At 45.9% G+C, this 14337-nt stretch overlaps 1 protein-coding gene across 2 annotated transcripts in view; it reads left to right on the plus strand.

Moving 5' to 3' along the window:
• Positions 1-8680, plus strand: part of ARHGAP9 (Rho GTPase activating protein 9) — a 34388-nt gene extending 25708 nt beyond the window's left edge. For both annotated transcript variants that reach the window (XM_063123039.1, XM_063123040.1), the window contains 6 exons: positions 283-381; positions 585-662; positions 1796-1849; positions 2994-3128; positions 5306-5411; positions 7223-8680. In XM_063123039.1, coding sequence (XP_062979109.1) covers positions 283-381; positions 585-662; positions 1796-1849; positions 2994-3128; positions 5306-5411; positions 7223-7409 — 659 coding nt within the window. In that variant the 3' untranslated portion in view covers positions 7410-8680. The remainder of the gene's footprint in view (positions 1-282; positions 382-584; positions 663-1795; positions 1850-2993; positions 3129-5305; positions 5412-7222) is intronic.
• Positions 8681-14337: the final 5657 nt, after the last annotated feature.

The following is a 14337-nucleotide window of genomic DNA, read 5'->3' on the forward strand; positions in this document are numbered from 1 at the left end:
AAGATTACTGTAGCTAAGGTTACAGAACACAGATATTCCAAAGTGTGGCATTTGCTATTGATGAATGATTATCCTCCTGGTTGAGTCCACGTGGTGTTAAGGTGTCCGGCCTATTTATCTGGACGTTTGCCCTTGTTTCTAGTGTTCTTGGTGGAGATGGCAACTCTGTTGCAACAATTGATAAATCAGAGAGGCTGGGATGTTCTGAAATGAAGTGCTCCCATTTTCTTTGGACGAGATTGTGGATTTATGGTTTCTAAAACATGTGCATGTCATCCCCAGACCAGGTCTTTGGCTGCCGACTAGAAGCCCTGTGCCAACGGGAAGGGGGCACAGTACCACGTTTTGTCCAGCAGTGCGTGGAAGCTGTGGAACAAAGAGGTCAGTGTATCTAGAGAGCTTCAGCTATTGGGCGGTATAGAAATGCAATAAATAAATAAATAAATAAATAGCTAGCTGTGCTCACAGTTTGTTCTACCCGAACCGTAACCTGGGCTGAGGACAGATCTATTCATCTGTGCCTACTTTGCCAAACCCATATGTTTAAGGGGATTCACAGCGGGATCTCTTCCCCTCCCTTTCAGGTCTGGACGTGGATGGAATCTACAGGGTCAGTGGGAACTTGGCCATTATTCAGAAGCTGAGATTCATAGTTGATCGTGGTGAGTACTTGCAGTGGAACAGGAAGTAAAGAGAGGAAGGATGATTAATAATAATAATAATAATAATAATAATAATAATAATAATAATAATTTATTTCTTACCCGCCTCTCCGATTGGATCGAGGTGGGGAAGAACAGCAAGCATAATGATGAGTCTCAAAGCAATGCCATCCACTGCCCGGGTGCTTTTCTTTAGGTGAAAACAGACTTAGCCTTCGAAAGGCAGTGCAGCCAACTTGAAAATACTCTCGCAATGATCAGTACCAATGTACTCCCATACACTAACCCCATCCTGAAGTGAGGTCTGAAGAAACAGGTCTGCATTTTTCCCCAGCGTGGTTCAGTTTGAACTGGGGAGCAGTCAGAGGAGCGAGGAAGCCACCTATTGGCTAACGTCCATGACTCTGCTGCCAGCCTATCACCGTAGCAATTTTTCAACTGTTTTTGTAAAAAAAAAAGAAAAGAAAAAAAATGAGTGAGATGAAAGATGAAGATAAAGGTAAACATGCTGCTTTAATGTATGTATTCATTGTACACACATGGTTAGAGTGTTGGACGTGGACTCAGGAGAACTGGGTTCTAGCTCTCTGGGTGATTTGGGGCCAGTCGCTGACTCTCACTTGTAGGGTTGTTGTGAGAATAAAATGGAGAGGTGGTTCCTTTCAAGAGGAAAAAAGGCAGGGTATAACCTGGAAGAATAAATAAATTAGATAAAATCAAAACATAAATTCTAGGCCTAAAGCAAGGGGTGAAAGGCAAGACTATCTATATTGACCCTGTTCAGACAGCACACGAAGCTATAGCGGTTAAGCATTTTGAGCTAAAACATTGACCCGGTTCAGATGACATGCTAAGCCATGCTGGTGAAGCATTTTGAGCTAAGTATTAAGGCTTAACCTGTCGTGTGAACCATGGTGGCTGCATAACAACAATTTAAACACACTCACTAATCATTTGCTGCAAAAGACTTAGAGACCCAACTGTGGCTTCGCGTGTCATCTGAACAGGCCCAATGTGTAAGACAAGTTGCAAAACCAGGATCACACTGCCCACTCAACCCATTATCTTCCTCCTTTGTCACAAGGACCTTTTCTTTGTCTGGTGTCCTCCATAACCGTTATGTTGCTTTGCAGAACGGGCAATCACGTCAGATGGGCGCTATGTCTTCCCAGAGCAACGTTGCCAAGGTAATGTTGGGTGCCTGCTCTTCTGTGCCTTTGTCTCTCTAAAATAATTGCACTGGTCACACAGCACAAGAAACACGAAGCAAGCGAGAGTAGCGTAGCCTCCAATTCAGGGATACATGTGTCGTCGTCGTCCCCCCCGCCATGGCTGTCTTTGTCCCTCCCATCTGTGCTCCCACTGCCAAATTTGCCTTAGTGGTAAAAGAAAGCAGGAATTTTGCAGCAATTTCAGTGGCAGCGGAGGGGTATGACCCCTGATGGGTTCTGGTAGGCAGGGAAATGCGCTCCCCTCCCCAGCCCTGGAAATTGTCCACTCCTTCTCTAAATGGTCCAATATGTGCTTGGAGCCATACAGGACTCTTATTCCTGGTTGGATGTTCAGAACAAAAATAAATGCAGCAAATTTGTTTTCTCTTGTTCCAGAGGGTAAGGACTCGTTTGAACAGGAGAAATGTGCATTTCAAACGAAAGAAGAGCTCATTTCTGTGCCTATTTTTCAAAAGTGTGCACTTTTGAAATATTAACTAAAGCATGAAACTGCATATGTTTTGGGGGAAATGTGCATTTTAACGTGCACATTTTTTTGAATGCAATAAAAATGCCAGGATTTTAAGAACGTTTCCCCCAAAAGGCGATTCTGTTCGCGATTGCGACTGGGAGACGTTCACATGAACAGAAACGAAATTCTCATACGTCTACTCTGGACTGTGCCCTTGGTATTCATGTAGCCACAGCACCCCCCACAGGATCAGTGAGGATTAGCGGGTCACAACCTGGAGATTCTCTCTGTATCATGAAAATACTCAATGAAGCAGGAAATGAGATGTTTGGAGCTTCCTCCTCCTGTTTCTTTCCAGTCCTGTCATTCTGCGACTTTCCTGCCTGGTGTAACAGGAATAGAAGACCAGAAGGGAGCAGGAACGGAGTATCCTGGAAGAAGCACAGCTGCCTCACTAGAACCCTGACCAGGAGTATTTCACATGGCAACATTTTGTTTTCGTTTCTGCTTGTAAATAAATAGGACCCAGGTCATTAATCCCCCATCCAAGCGTGCGTTCTGTTCAGTGTGGCATAGGCTCTGAGCTCAGAGGACTGCTGTGACCCCTCGGCGCCCCACATTGACTCTTCTGTCTTCCTCACTTCCCAGAGGAGAAGCTGCAGCTGAGTGACCCTCAATGGGACGATGTGCACGTGCTCACGGGGGCCCTCAAGCTTTTCTTCCGGGAGTTGCCTGAACCACTGGTCCCGTACAGCCTTTTTGATGACTTCATAACTTCTGTCAGTAAGTGCCTTCCCTGTTCCTTGGCTTTTAGCTTTGGCAGTGCTAAGGTGGGCAATGCAGACCTCAGTTTCAAGCCAGGAGGATTAAAGCCCCACAACTTGTTATTCAGTACAAGGGCTCATCTCTAGAAAACGTGCGATGTGGAATGAATGTGTTTGCCTTGTTATCTCCTGCAGAAAAGGAATGACTTCCCAGACTCTCCTCGCATCTTTGGAGGCACTGTTCTCCCATTTTATGGGGTCCAGAAACAGGTGTATATAATAATCGTCTATCCTACATGGATCATTCACTGCTTCAGGGAAACAAAGCAGAACCTTTAGCTAAGTGGCTGGGGCATTGGCAGGTTTTGGGCTGGAGGTAGATCTGCCTTCCATGAGTAGAAGGGACCTTCTGCTCACCCATTCAACAGGATCTCCTGACTCTCCGAGGGGCTGCTGTGGGACAGAGGGGGCAGGGAAGTGCAGTTGATCCAGTTTATATCTGGATCCAACCTCATGAAGGCATGCGGCAGCTAGACTACTAATGAGGACTGAGAGGTTCAAACATATAAGATCCACTCTGGCCCGCTTGTGTTGGCTGCCTGTATGTTTCCAAGCCTGATTCAAGGTGCTGGTTTTAACCTATAAAGCCCTACATGGCTTGGGACCACAATACCTGATGGAACGCCTCTTCCGACATGAACCTACCCGAACACTACGCTCAACATCTAAGGTCCTCCTCCGGGTGCCTACTCCAAGGGAAGCTCAGATAATGGCAACAAGGGGGAGGGCCTTTTCAGTGGTGGCCCCCCAATTATGGAATGATCTCCTCGATGAAGCCTGCCTGGCACCAACGTAGTTAACTTTTTGGCGTCAGGTCAAGACTTTTCTCTTCTCCCAGGCATTTAACAGCATATGCGGAGTTTGTAATTGACCTCAGATCTGCTGAGAATTTATAGTTGTTTTAAGTGTGTGTGTGTGTGTGTGTGTATACATAATTTTTTAATAAATTGTGTGCTTTTATGGTTTTAAATTTTGGATATTGATTTTTAATGTTCAATATTTTTAATCTTTTTAAACCACCCAGAGAGCTTTGGCTATGGGGCGGTATATAAATGCAAATAATAATAATAATAATAATAATAATAATAATAATGATGATGATGATGATGATGATGATGATGATGCAGCAGAGGATCCAACATCACTGCGTAATTTTGAAAGTACTGTCATGGCCATCAGTACAAACAATTGCACCTTTTTCTCATTCAGGGCAGTCTCTGAAAACCCTCCCCGTAACCTTTCAGCATGCTTAAGTTTGAACCATGGAAAAGCTGCTTGTGAAGGTCCTCTTATCGGCTAGCATCTGATGCATTACCCACCTATCCATCTACACCCCACAGCTTTCAAAGCAGTTTTTGGCAGCTGTTTTTAAAATGACTGCAAATTTATAAGAAGGTGGAAGATGAATGTATATATGTGAAAATGAATACAAGCCACTTAGAACAGGCATTTTGAACGACGGCAGAAAACCCACTTAAAGCAGGAGGGGAGAAATGACGGGTGACTGAAGCAGCTTCCAGCTTGCTGCATCTCCCTAATAAACAGGCACTGAAAACAGTGCGATCTAATTACCTTAGTGTTTCCCTGCCCCTGGCAAGGGACAGCCATTGAGGAGGAGCAAGGAAACACCGGTGTGATGACATTACATCACCTGGGAGGTTTTGTTCCAGCTACACATTGCAGCTTTACATGACATGTAGCTGGGGTCAAAGGGAGATAGAGAAGCCAAGTGTGGGTGAAAGACCTGTTAAGCCGCCCCCATAGGTTCGCTTCAAATTGTTTCATGTCCAGCTGGGGCTGGAGGCGAAAAGTGGCTTAGAACACATGCTTGCTACCCGTTCCTTATCACCGATAATTCACCACAGCCGCTTCCAACTGAGCCCCAGCATCGTGGTCTTTACAAACTAGGTCCTGGGAGACGACTATATCAACAGCTGTGCCACTCCAGAGACAGTTACATTCTCCTGCAATTCGTTCCACACGATGAGCTCGGAGCTGCAGATTGAAACAAGCAACTTAGGTCTCCCGTGGCTGCTGACACTGCCCCTTGGAAGCTAGTCATGTTCCTATAAAGCAGATTCATAACCCCATCCTGCCCACCTCAACTGAAGAGTGACCTGTTGCTTTTCCCTACAGAGTTGCCTGACTCAAAGGAGAGAGTATCCAAGTTGGTGGGGTTGATCCAGAGCCTCCCCCAACCGAACCGGGACACATTGCATTACATACTGGTGCATCTCCGCAAGTAAGGGAACAGGATTCCTATAATGTCCAGATCTACCTAGGTTCTTGCTTTGCTACCTGGTGCAGACACATGCAGTTTGTTACAAATACTAGACTTTACCTTTCAGTCTTCTTATCTGACTAAGGTTGCTTCGATACTAGAGTGTTTTAGTGCTGCTGAGGCATTACTTTTCTGCAGTCAGCTAGAAGCAGGTTTAAAATGGAGACTCTACACAGTACTTAATATAGTGTTATATCATCTAGCAATGCCTTTCCCCATGGCCAAAATCGTTCTGTCCTGGAAAGATCCCCAGCAATGTTAATTAATAGTTTCCTTCACTTTGCATGTTTTGCCCATCTCTTTGCTTCCTGTTCAGCATGATGACTGCCTCTTAATTGACTCTTAAAATTAATTAACTTCTGTTTCCAACAGAATCAGGGCAGTTTTAATCACTGGTTCCTTTTCTTTATTTTATAGCAAAGCAAACGCTAGAATATCAAAGATAGTTACTAAGGGGGCGGGGAGAACATATATAATATATATATATTTATATATATATATATATAATGAAAGGAAACCATAATTAAAGCTCCCCCTCCCCAGTACTTGGAATAGATGCTAACTAATTAAAGAGCAAACCCTATAGCTGAATTGAACAGGAAGGAATAAAATGGGTAGAACCTGCAAGAAGAAAGCTTTTAATGAAAGGCAGAGTAGCAATTTCAGAGAAAAAGGTATAATGTGGAAACACTGTAGTGGAGTTCCAGCTGTCTTGTTTTTGCTATCAGACCTACTTTTCGAGGATATACTTCGTTTAGAAAATATGACTGTAATGGGAGCTAGAAGTGCATGAACATTTGGGGAGAGAGAAAAAATACATATTCAAGTTGTTTTCTAAGTTGTAGAAAGAAGGAATGTTTGAGTTCAGATTTTAAAAACTCTTTAGTGTGATCTGTAAAGATAATCAGGGAAAAACATGTGGAAAATGCTTTCCCCTCACCTGGGTAACTACAAAATGGCCACAATGGAACTAGGTCACACAGAGGAGGGCCAGGATCTCTTCTCGATCCTCCCAGAGTGCAGGACACGGAATAATGGGCTTAAGTTACAGGAAGCCAGAATCTGGCTAGACATCACGTGAGGTACTGGTTCCTCTCTATTCGGCCCTGGTTAGGCCTCATCTAGAGTATTGCGTCCAGTTCTGGGCTCCACAATTCAAGAAGGACGCAGACAAGCTGGAGCGTGTTCAGAGGAGGGCAACCAGGATGATCAGGGGTCTGGAAACAAAGCCCTATGAAGAGAGACTGAAAGAACTGGGCATGTTTAGCCTGGAGAAGAGAAGATTGAGGGGAGACATGATAGCACTCTTCAAATACTTAAAAGGTTGTCCCACAGAGGAGGGCCAGGATCTCTTCTCGATCCTCCCAGAGTGCAGGACACGGAATAACGGGCTCAAGTTAAAGGAAGCCAGATTCCGGCTGGACATCAGGAAAAACTTCCTGACTGTTAGAGCAGTACGACAATGGAACCAGTTACCTAGGGAGGTTGTGGGCTCTCCCACACTCGAGGCCTTCAAGAGGCAGCTGGACAAGCATCTGTCAGGGATGCTTTAGGGTGGATTCCTGCATTGAGCAGGGGGTTGGACTCGATGGCCTTGTAGGCCCCTTCCAACTCTGCTATTCTATGATTCTATGAAAATGTCTTTCGGCATTTCTCATTTGAGAAATCAAGCCCTGAATATCTCCACTTGCCAGTTTTAGCAACGGGTGAGTTAGGTGGAAGCCTGTGCATTGTGGTGGCTCTCCTTATCTGGTCTCTCTCTCTCCCTTCAGAGTGATGGAGCACTCAGGTGTCAACCGGATGACAACACAGAACATTGGCATTGTCTTTGGGCCGACCCTGCTGCGACACGAACGTGACGTCGCCAGCCTGGTGGAGGGCATGGTGTACCAGAACCAGGTGGTGGAACTGCTCCTCAACGAATTTCCTAGCATCTTTGTGGCCCCCGGTGCTGAATGACTTTGCCGGTACCTATCTCAGATGCTGATGCCTGATGGCGGATCAGCTTGTCCTGAATCAAGCAAGCTGTGTAGCTCTGTGCACCACTCACCTGGTTATTGCTATTGGACTGGCATAGCTTGGCGTCAGCGTTTTGGGCTCTGGTTTATCAGCTGGTTTGGGCCTCTGCAAGATCATCCTCCAGGATCTTGAGGCTGAGTCAAAGGTAGAAGCTGGTGCACCCTAGTGAAGCGGTTTCTTAAAGTTTGCCATACACACAAGTGAAACAGAGCTTTTTTGAGTCTCTTGCAGTGTAGCTGAGACAAAATGAAGAAAAAATGACCTGACTGGCAGCACTTGGGCCAAGGAACTGGCTATGACTGCTTACGTATGGATTCCAGGGAAGAGAAATCTGTGAAAAGTAAGAAGCTACCCAGTAAGCCTATTCCCCCAAGACCATCAATCAGCCATCAATTATTCTACATCCCATTCCTCGTCCCCTTGAGGTGGCCGTTTTGTTCTCTCCATGTGGCCCGGTGTTCTTGAGGTGCCAGGATTCTTTGATTGGTCTTTCGTCCCTTCAATAGCAGTGTACCAACTCAACATTGTGGCTTTGAAACCATATAGCAAAGCAAGTCATTAGGACAAGGGGTGGGCAACCTGAGGCCCCCTGGCCCAATTCCACGTGGCCCTCAGCCTAATTTCAAAAGCCTTCTGCCATGCGATCAGTTCAGACCGCTAGCAAGAAAGAACTGTGTCTTCCCTGGCAGGGGAAGGAAAAGGGAGAGAGGGAAAAGGGAGTGGCAGAAAGAAAAACACACACATGGGCGACTCACCCACATTGGCTGTGGCCCCAACCCTACGTTAGGTGGTCCCTCTTTCTGCTAGGCCACATCTATATTAAAAAAGAAAAGTAAAACCAGTTGGAAATTGCCATGGTTTCCTGCAAAGGTCCCTGGGAACTATAGTTCCATAAGGGTGCTGAGTGAATAGTTCTGTGTGAGCGATTCTCAGGCCTTTCACAGAATTACAGTTCTCAGAGTTTCTTGGTTCGGAGACATGACATTTAGGACACGTTTGAAAACTGGCTTAAACATGGAGCGTCTGCTCTGTTGCCGTGGCTCTCGGAACCCTCGGTTCATAGCTTATTATGGTATGCAATTCCTGCACCCTGCTATTTTGACTTTCTCAGTGAGTAGTATTTGCTGAAGGGAAGCCTGTAATAAAAAAGTATTTCCAGATAACCCATTCCCTTTCTATTGTTTGGGGCAGAATCTGGGATTTTGAAATTCATCTTTTTCCCCCCTGGCAGGGATTCTGTGGCTTTTAACAACTGCATAAGAGTCAAACATTTAAGAGTTGATGTTCTCTCTCATCCACACACAATCATTTAATGTACTGGATTTCTGCCGGCCATATAGGTGTTACTGCTGTGGGTGCTCTGCCAGAAATCAAGATTGCACTCTTGTGGTCAGGAGATGGGACTGCTAAGGATGGTATAATTTGTTCTCTCACTTCTCTGTGTACCTGAAATCCTATTTCTCTCCATTCTTCCTTTCTTCAATTTTTCATTTCCACCTCCTAAAAAAATTCCTTTGAACACTTGAATCTCATTAGCATAATAAGTTTTTGAAACAATGCATTGCAAATAGTCCTGTGTTCAAAACCAATAAAATGGGGGCATCCCTGTTTTTAGATGACAGGTGGTTTCATATACGACACTTAAAAACACACCTTGGCTTCTTAGCGTGATGCTTGTGTCTCACGATTGGTCTCCATCAGGAAGAAGCATCGGTTGCTTCTGCCTTAGTAAATCTACAGGCAGGGGTGACTGGGGATCCAGACATACAATTGAAAAGGACCTTTTCTCAGGTTTCCAATCAGCTGCAGCTTTTCATCAAGTACAGTAGATCAGCTAGCCTGGAAAGGGCTGTGTTTCAAGCAGCCTAATTGAACCCTCTCCATTCACAGATTGATTCAGGAATAAGCACGGGTTAATCAGTAGAAGAAGGCATACAGAAGTACTTTATTTTAGCAGTAAGCCCACAGTTGAAGCTCACTCGGTGCACACATCCCATCTTTTTACCTGGATCACGATCAAAGGAAACTCATTATTTGGTCTCCATCACAAAACGCCGCTTGGCTGGCCCTCGTGACCAATACATAGAGCTGTGTGCAACCCTAATTGCCTGGCCCTTGTGTCAGCCACAAAGCTACCACTAGAGAAGGCAAAATATTTTTTGGGATAAGATTATCTATCTGCTAAAAGGATGGCCCAGATGACCTCTAGACGGAGTACTTCAACTACACGAGTTGATTACAACAGACACTAAAGGAAGAGTTTTGCTCTCTTTTTTTTCCCCTGAGGAAATATTTTTAATTATCATTTTTATTGGCGTTTTTTTCTCTAAAAAAAAAAAAAGGAGAGATTTACAGGTAAAAAATACTCGCACACATATATACTATATACAAACCATCAAAGTACATGTCACCATGATACGCCTAGAATTATTTTTTGTTTTGTTTTCCTTTGCTTTAATGCTTTGTTTCCCCTTCCCATAGATGAAAACCATCAGGAGGGGGATAGGTTTGGTTTCCAGGCTAAAATATAAAAGAAAGATACAACACGAAAGCTAAAAACGGATGAAAGATATATTCTTTGGTTTTTTTTTAGGTTTAACTCAAGTTTTTGCTAGGAAGAGGGTGCAAGGCATTGGGGTAAGTATCTGACAGAGAGGTAGGGGCAGAAGGTACCAGCTCAGTGTAAGAGCCCATAGCTGTGGAGGAGCACCTGTTTGGCGTTCGGAAGGTTCAATTCCAGCATCTCCAGGTAGGTCTGGAGAACAGATGCCTTTCTGAAACCCTGCTGCCTGTCAGTAAGGACTGTACTGAGCTAGAGGGGATAGAAGTCTGATTTGGTATGCTGTACTTTCCTAAGCCCCCTGGGAGTATTTTGTGCTTTTGAGTCAGGGAATCCCATTTTCACCTTGCAGAAAAAAAGACAACAGTCCAGAAATGCACAGCTGGAGACAGACAAAGATGCTGAAGCATGCCGAAAGTGGCTTGGTGCATCGGCTTTGGTGTCTGCTCCCTCCTTTGTCAACGGCGTCGTCGTCTCCCTGTTATCTTTGGTCAAGCAGGTTTTCTGAAGCACTACCAAAACCTGTTCAGCAGAGGTGACAGGAGGATGAGTGTACGCCCCACAGGCCAAGATGTCCCTCACATTTCAGACCCTAACCCCCTCTCCCCAATTGTCTGCCTCAAGCCTGAAACCGCCAAAGCCCTCATAGTACTCGGCAAAACGAGCCCCAGGACCTCACCCCCGTCAGTATAAACTTCTATGCTGCGAACAAAACATGTGGTTTTGGACTTGAAACATCTGGTCCCTGAACTATTCTGGAAACTAGTCTAGATAGAAACCAGGAGGGCAAGAGCAGGAAATTTATAGTCGCTGATAGAGCCCATACTTAAAATTGAGTGGGTAACTTGTGACCATGTCAGGGATATTGGCCTACAAGTCCCATCAGCCCTAGCCAGCATAGACAATGAGAGTTGTAGGCCAAAACATCAGGAGGGCTGCAAGTTTCCCAGGTCCAATGTCAATCTTTGGCATATTGCTAGTTTGGGAGATCTCACAGTTTGGATGGAGACCCTACACTGCCACTACCATCCAAGCAGGCATGAATGGGCTAGGTCAGCCTTCTCCAGCCAGGTCCCATCCAAATGCTTTGGACTTCGAATTCCATCAGCCCCAACCACCATGGCAAATGGTCTGGGATGCTGGGAAATGTAGTCCTACACATTTGGAGGACACCAGGCTGGGCAAGAGAGACCAATGGTCTTTCTTGATGTACTATAGCTTCATGCATTCATATATAGATGTATGTTTATATGCATGACAAGCTCTTTCAAGTGCCTCAAATTTCCATCATCAATGCACAACCAGAAGGCTTTTGCACACTTTCAAAACAACGTTGCAGGGCTGTTTCTCGCATCAAAGTGCCAACAGGGTGGCAGGAGCTCCAGCTATCTATTTTTCCCCTGCCTTTGAGATACGAGGTGTTGGCGACCCAGTTCCCAGTGCTGCGAAGGGATTATTTTTGCTCGTAGATAGAGGGGCTGCCTAGATACTGTGAAAGCCCTGTGGTGGGTGCGCAGTGCTGCTGCATCAGTTCTACGACACGGCAGCCACCTCGCAGCCATCACAAGACTTTCCCATGGAGCTGTGAGTTTTAAAAGTCAGGGGTCTCTCTCCGACTTCTTTGACGAATACGGAGCATCCGCTGTCTAACCTTGCTCTAGTGACATGGCAGACACGTCCCGGGCAGATGGTGACCCCTGATTGGTTGCCATCTGCCCGGATAGAGGGCAGGCCTGGAGGGCTGAATGGCTTCTGGAAACCCCGTGCTTTCTCTGCATTAAAATTAGCTGCTGCCACCACATAGCAGAGAAAGCATGGGGGTTCTTTTAAACACAGCAGCAACCCGGCGCCATTCAGGTATCCCCAGAGCTGCCAGGCAGTTGCAATCCAGATAACGTCAGATATCTTTAAATCTCTCAACTGCAGCAGGAGACACGGCAGCCATGGCTCCTCCCAGCCTCTCTCCCTGGCCCTGGGGCTCTCTCCTCTCGCCTGCCGGCTATGTGATGTACCTGGAGCCCTAATCATTAGTGCTGGTGGGGCGAGCTGCTCTACACGAGCGATTTATTGGTCGCTAACAGAAGTTTGTGGGTATTAAAAACTCAGGAATAAATGGAAAATGCATTATAAAACAGCACCATCTGCTGGTGGTAGAGTTGAAAGATATGAAAAGGAACTCCCAAAAATGGTGGTGGCGGTGGGCATTTATTTTGCGGATTGTTAAACCCACGAAGACTCCAGAAGATAAAGCCCCGGTAAAGCTGCAGGATCTTTGCTGAATGTGGAGAAGCCCAAAGAGGGATGGCTCCTTGCTTCCTGTCACACGGGGAAATTGAACGAGATCTAAAGGTGTCCACCTGGGAACTCTACCTTTGCAGCTTTGTCCTTTAACAATGTGTCCTGCCTTCCCTCACTGGTTTGGCACAGCTTCCCTTCCTTTAATTTACCAAACTAGAGATAGATCATGGGACTTTATGCCCCAATCGAGTTTCCTTTCCGAAGTGCCAATAGATGGGACTTTTCTCCAAATCTAAGGCCTGGTTCACACATGCACACTGTTCCCTCCATGAATCAAGCATGGCTTTGCAGCTGTGACTGGGCCATCACAGCTCTAACACCATAAAGTTTGCATTATCACCTCAGCTGGGATGCATTTCAGCAGCATCGGTTCACAATTATTTATTTATTACATTTATATCCCGCCTTTCTTCCTCCAAGGAACCCGAGGCGGTGTACATAATCCTCCTCCTCTCCATTTTATCCTCGCAACAACCCTGTGAGGTAGGTTGGGCTGGGCGTCTGACTGGCCCAAAGCCACCCAGTGAGTTTGCATGGGCGAGTGGGGCCTAGAACCTGGAACTCTCCCCACCCCCAGTCCAACACACTAACCATCACACACCACACATGTTCAGTTGCCCATCATCAAAAGTGTAGTGAAATCAAGTGATGCACATGCATGTGTAAACCAGCCCTAACTAACTGATTTGGGGACGAGAGGCAATTTCCTTGTGGGCTAGATTGTTTAGTGAACTGGTGAAGGGGTAGGGCTTGTTGCTCCTTTTAAATTGGTTCTCTTGTCTAAATTACGAGGAGGTATTTGGTCTGCTGGCAGCATACTCTTGCGATGGAAGTGTAGAAAGTTGTTCCTCCAGCTTTCTACACTTTGCTCACGGTGATCTACATGTGTTGACCTGTAGCAGGTGGCTGTGTATGTGAGCTTCTTAAACTCCTTTGCCTATAATTCTTTTCTCTGCCCAACCTCACTCCACCTAAACTTCTCTTTCACACCTTAGCAGCACAATCTTATGCATAGCTACTCAGAAGTAACTCTCTTTGAGTTCAATGGGATTTACACCCCATGTTTGCCACCAAATGAGTGTATGCTGCACATGGATCCACAGCCAACCCCAGGTCCCTCAGTGTAGCTGTATGGAATGCGTGTTTGCGAACCTGTGTTCCTCACATGCAGACTTAGACGTACATGTAAACCATCCTTTGCCCCAAACCCCAAAAGGCGTCTCACACACAGATCTCCTCTGGATGGGGAACATAAATTCGACCTGCATCCCCATTCAGAATCTGGCACCGTGACGCACATGTGCAATTTAGAGCTGCACTAGGGCACTTATGTGTACACCTAAAAAAAAAAAACAGTATGCAGAATGGCCCTTTGACGCCATTTGCCAAAACGCCATAATAATTGAGCCAAACTCACACAGCAAGGGATGGGGGAGTGGTATGTCCAGGACTCTTAGGCAGACAGAAGTTCTTGCAGACAGCAGCCCGTATGCATAGCCTCAACAGGATGCTATTATCATAGGGTGGGCTTCGTAATGGCAGCAATTGCAGGGTAAGAGCTAAAGGCGAAAGCCATTTAAAGGTCCAAATGGGCCCGGAATTCATCTGCGATGTGCAAAAAAGGGCTTACCCTGCCCTTTCCATGTACAGAGGCGTGTGAGGAAGAGGCACTTGAGGGTGTGTGTGTGCTTATTGTTCACGAATGCTGGTTCCGTTTGGCGAAGGGCAGGTGTGGGGAGAAGAACGAGAACAGATGAAATTAAGAGCTCCTGAGTTTTGCTCTACCAGCTGGGAGAGTGGAATGAATCCCTTTCCTTTCCCAGGGGTGCCATTCCTTCATTCAATACCAGCATCAGCGCAGTCCCCAGCAAAGGGTATCTGAGGATACAAGGCAGATGCAGTTTGGTACCAAGAGCAGCCCTGGAAGTTACTAGCTGGATTCTCCCTCTGCAAAGCTCCCCCCACCCACCCCCAATCTTAAGTTATCGATCCAGCCTTAATGGTACCCTT

This window comes from Elgaria multicarinata, chromosome 3, assembly GCF_023053635.1.
Source record: "Elgaria multicarinata webbii isolate HBS135686 ecotype San Diego chromosome 3, rElgMul1.1.pri, whole genome shotgun sequence".
NCBI classification, from domain to species: Eukaryota; Metazoa; Chordata; class Lepidosauria; order Squamata; family Anguidae; genus Elgaria; species Elgaria multicarinata.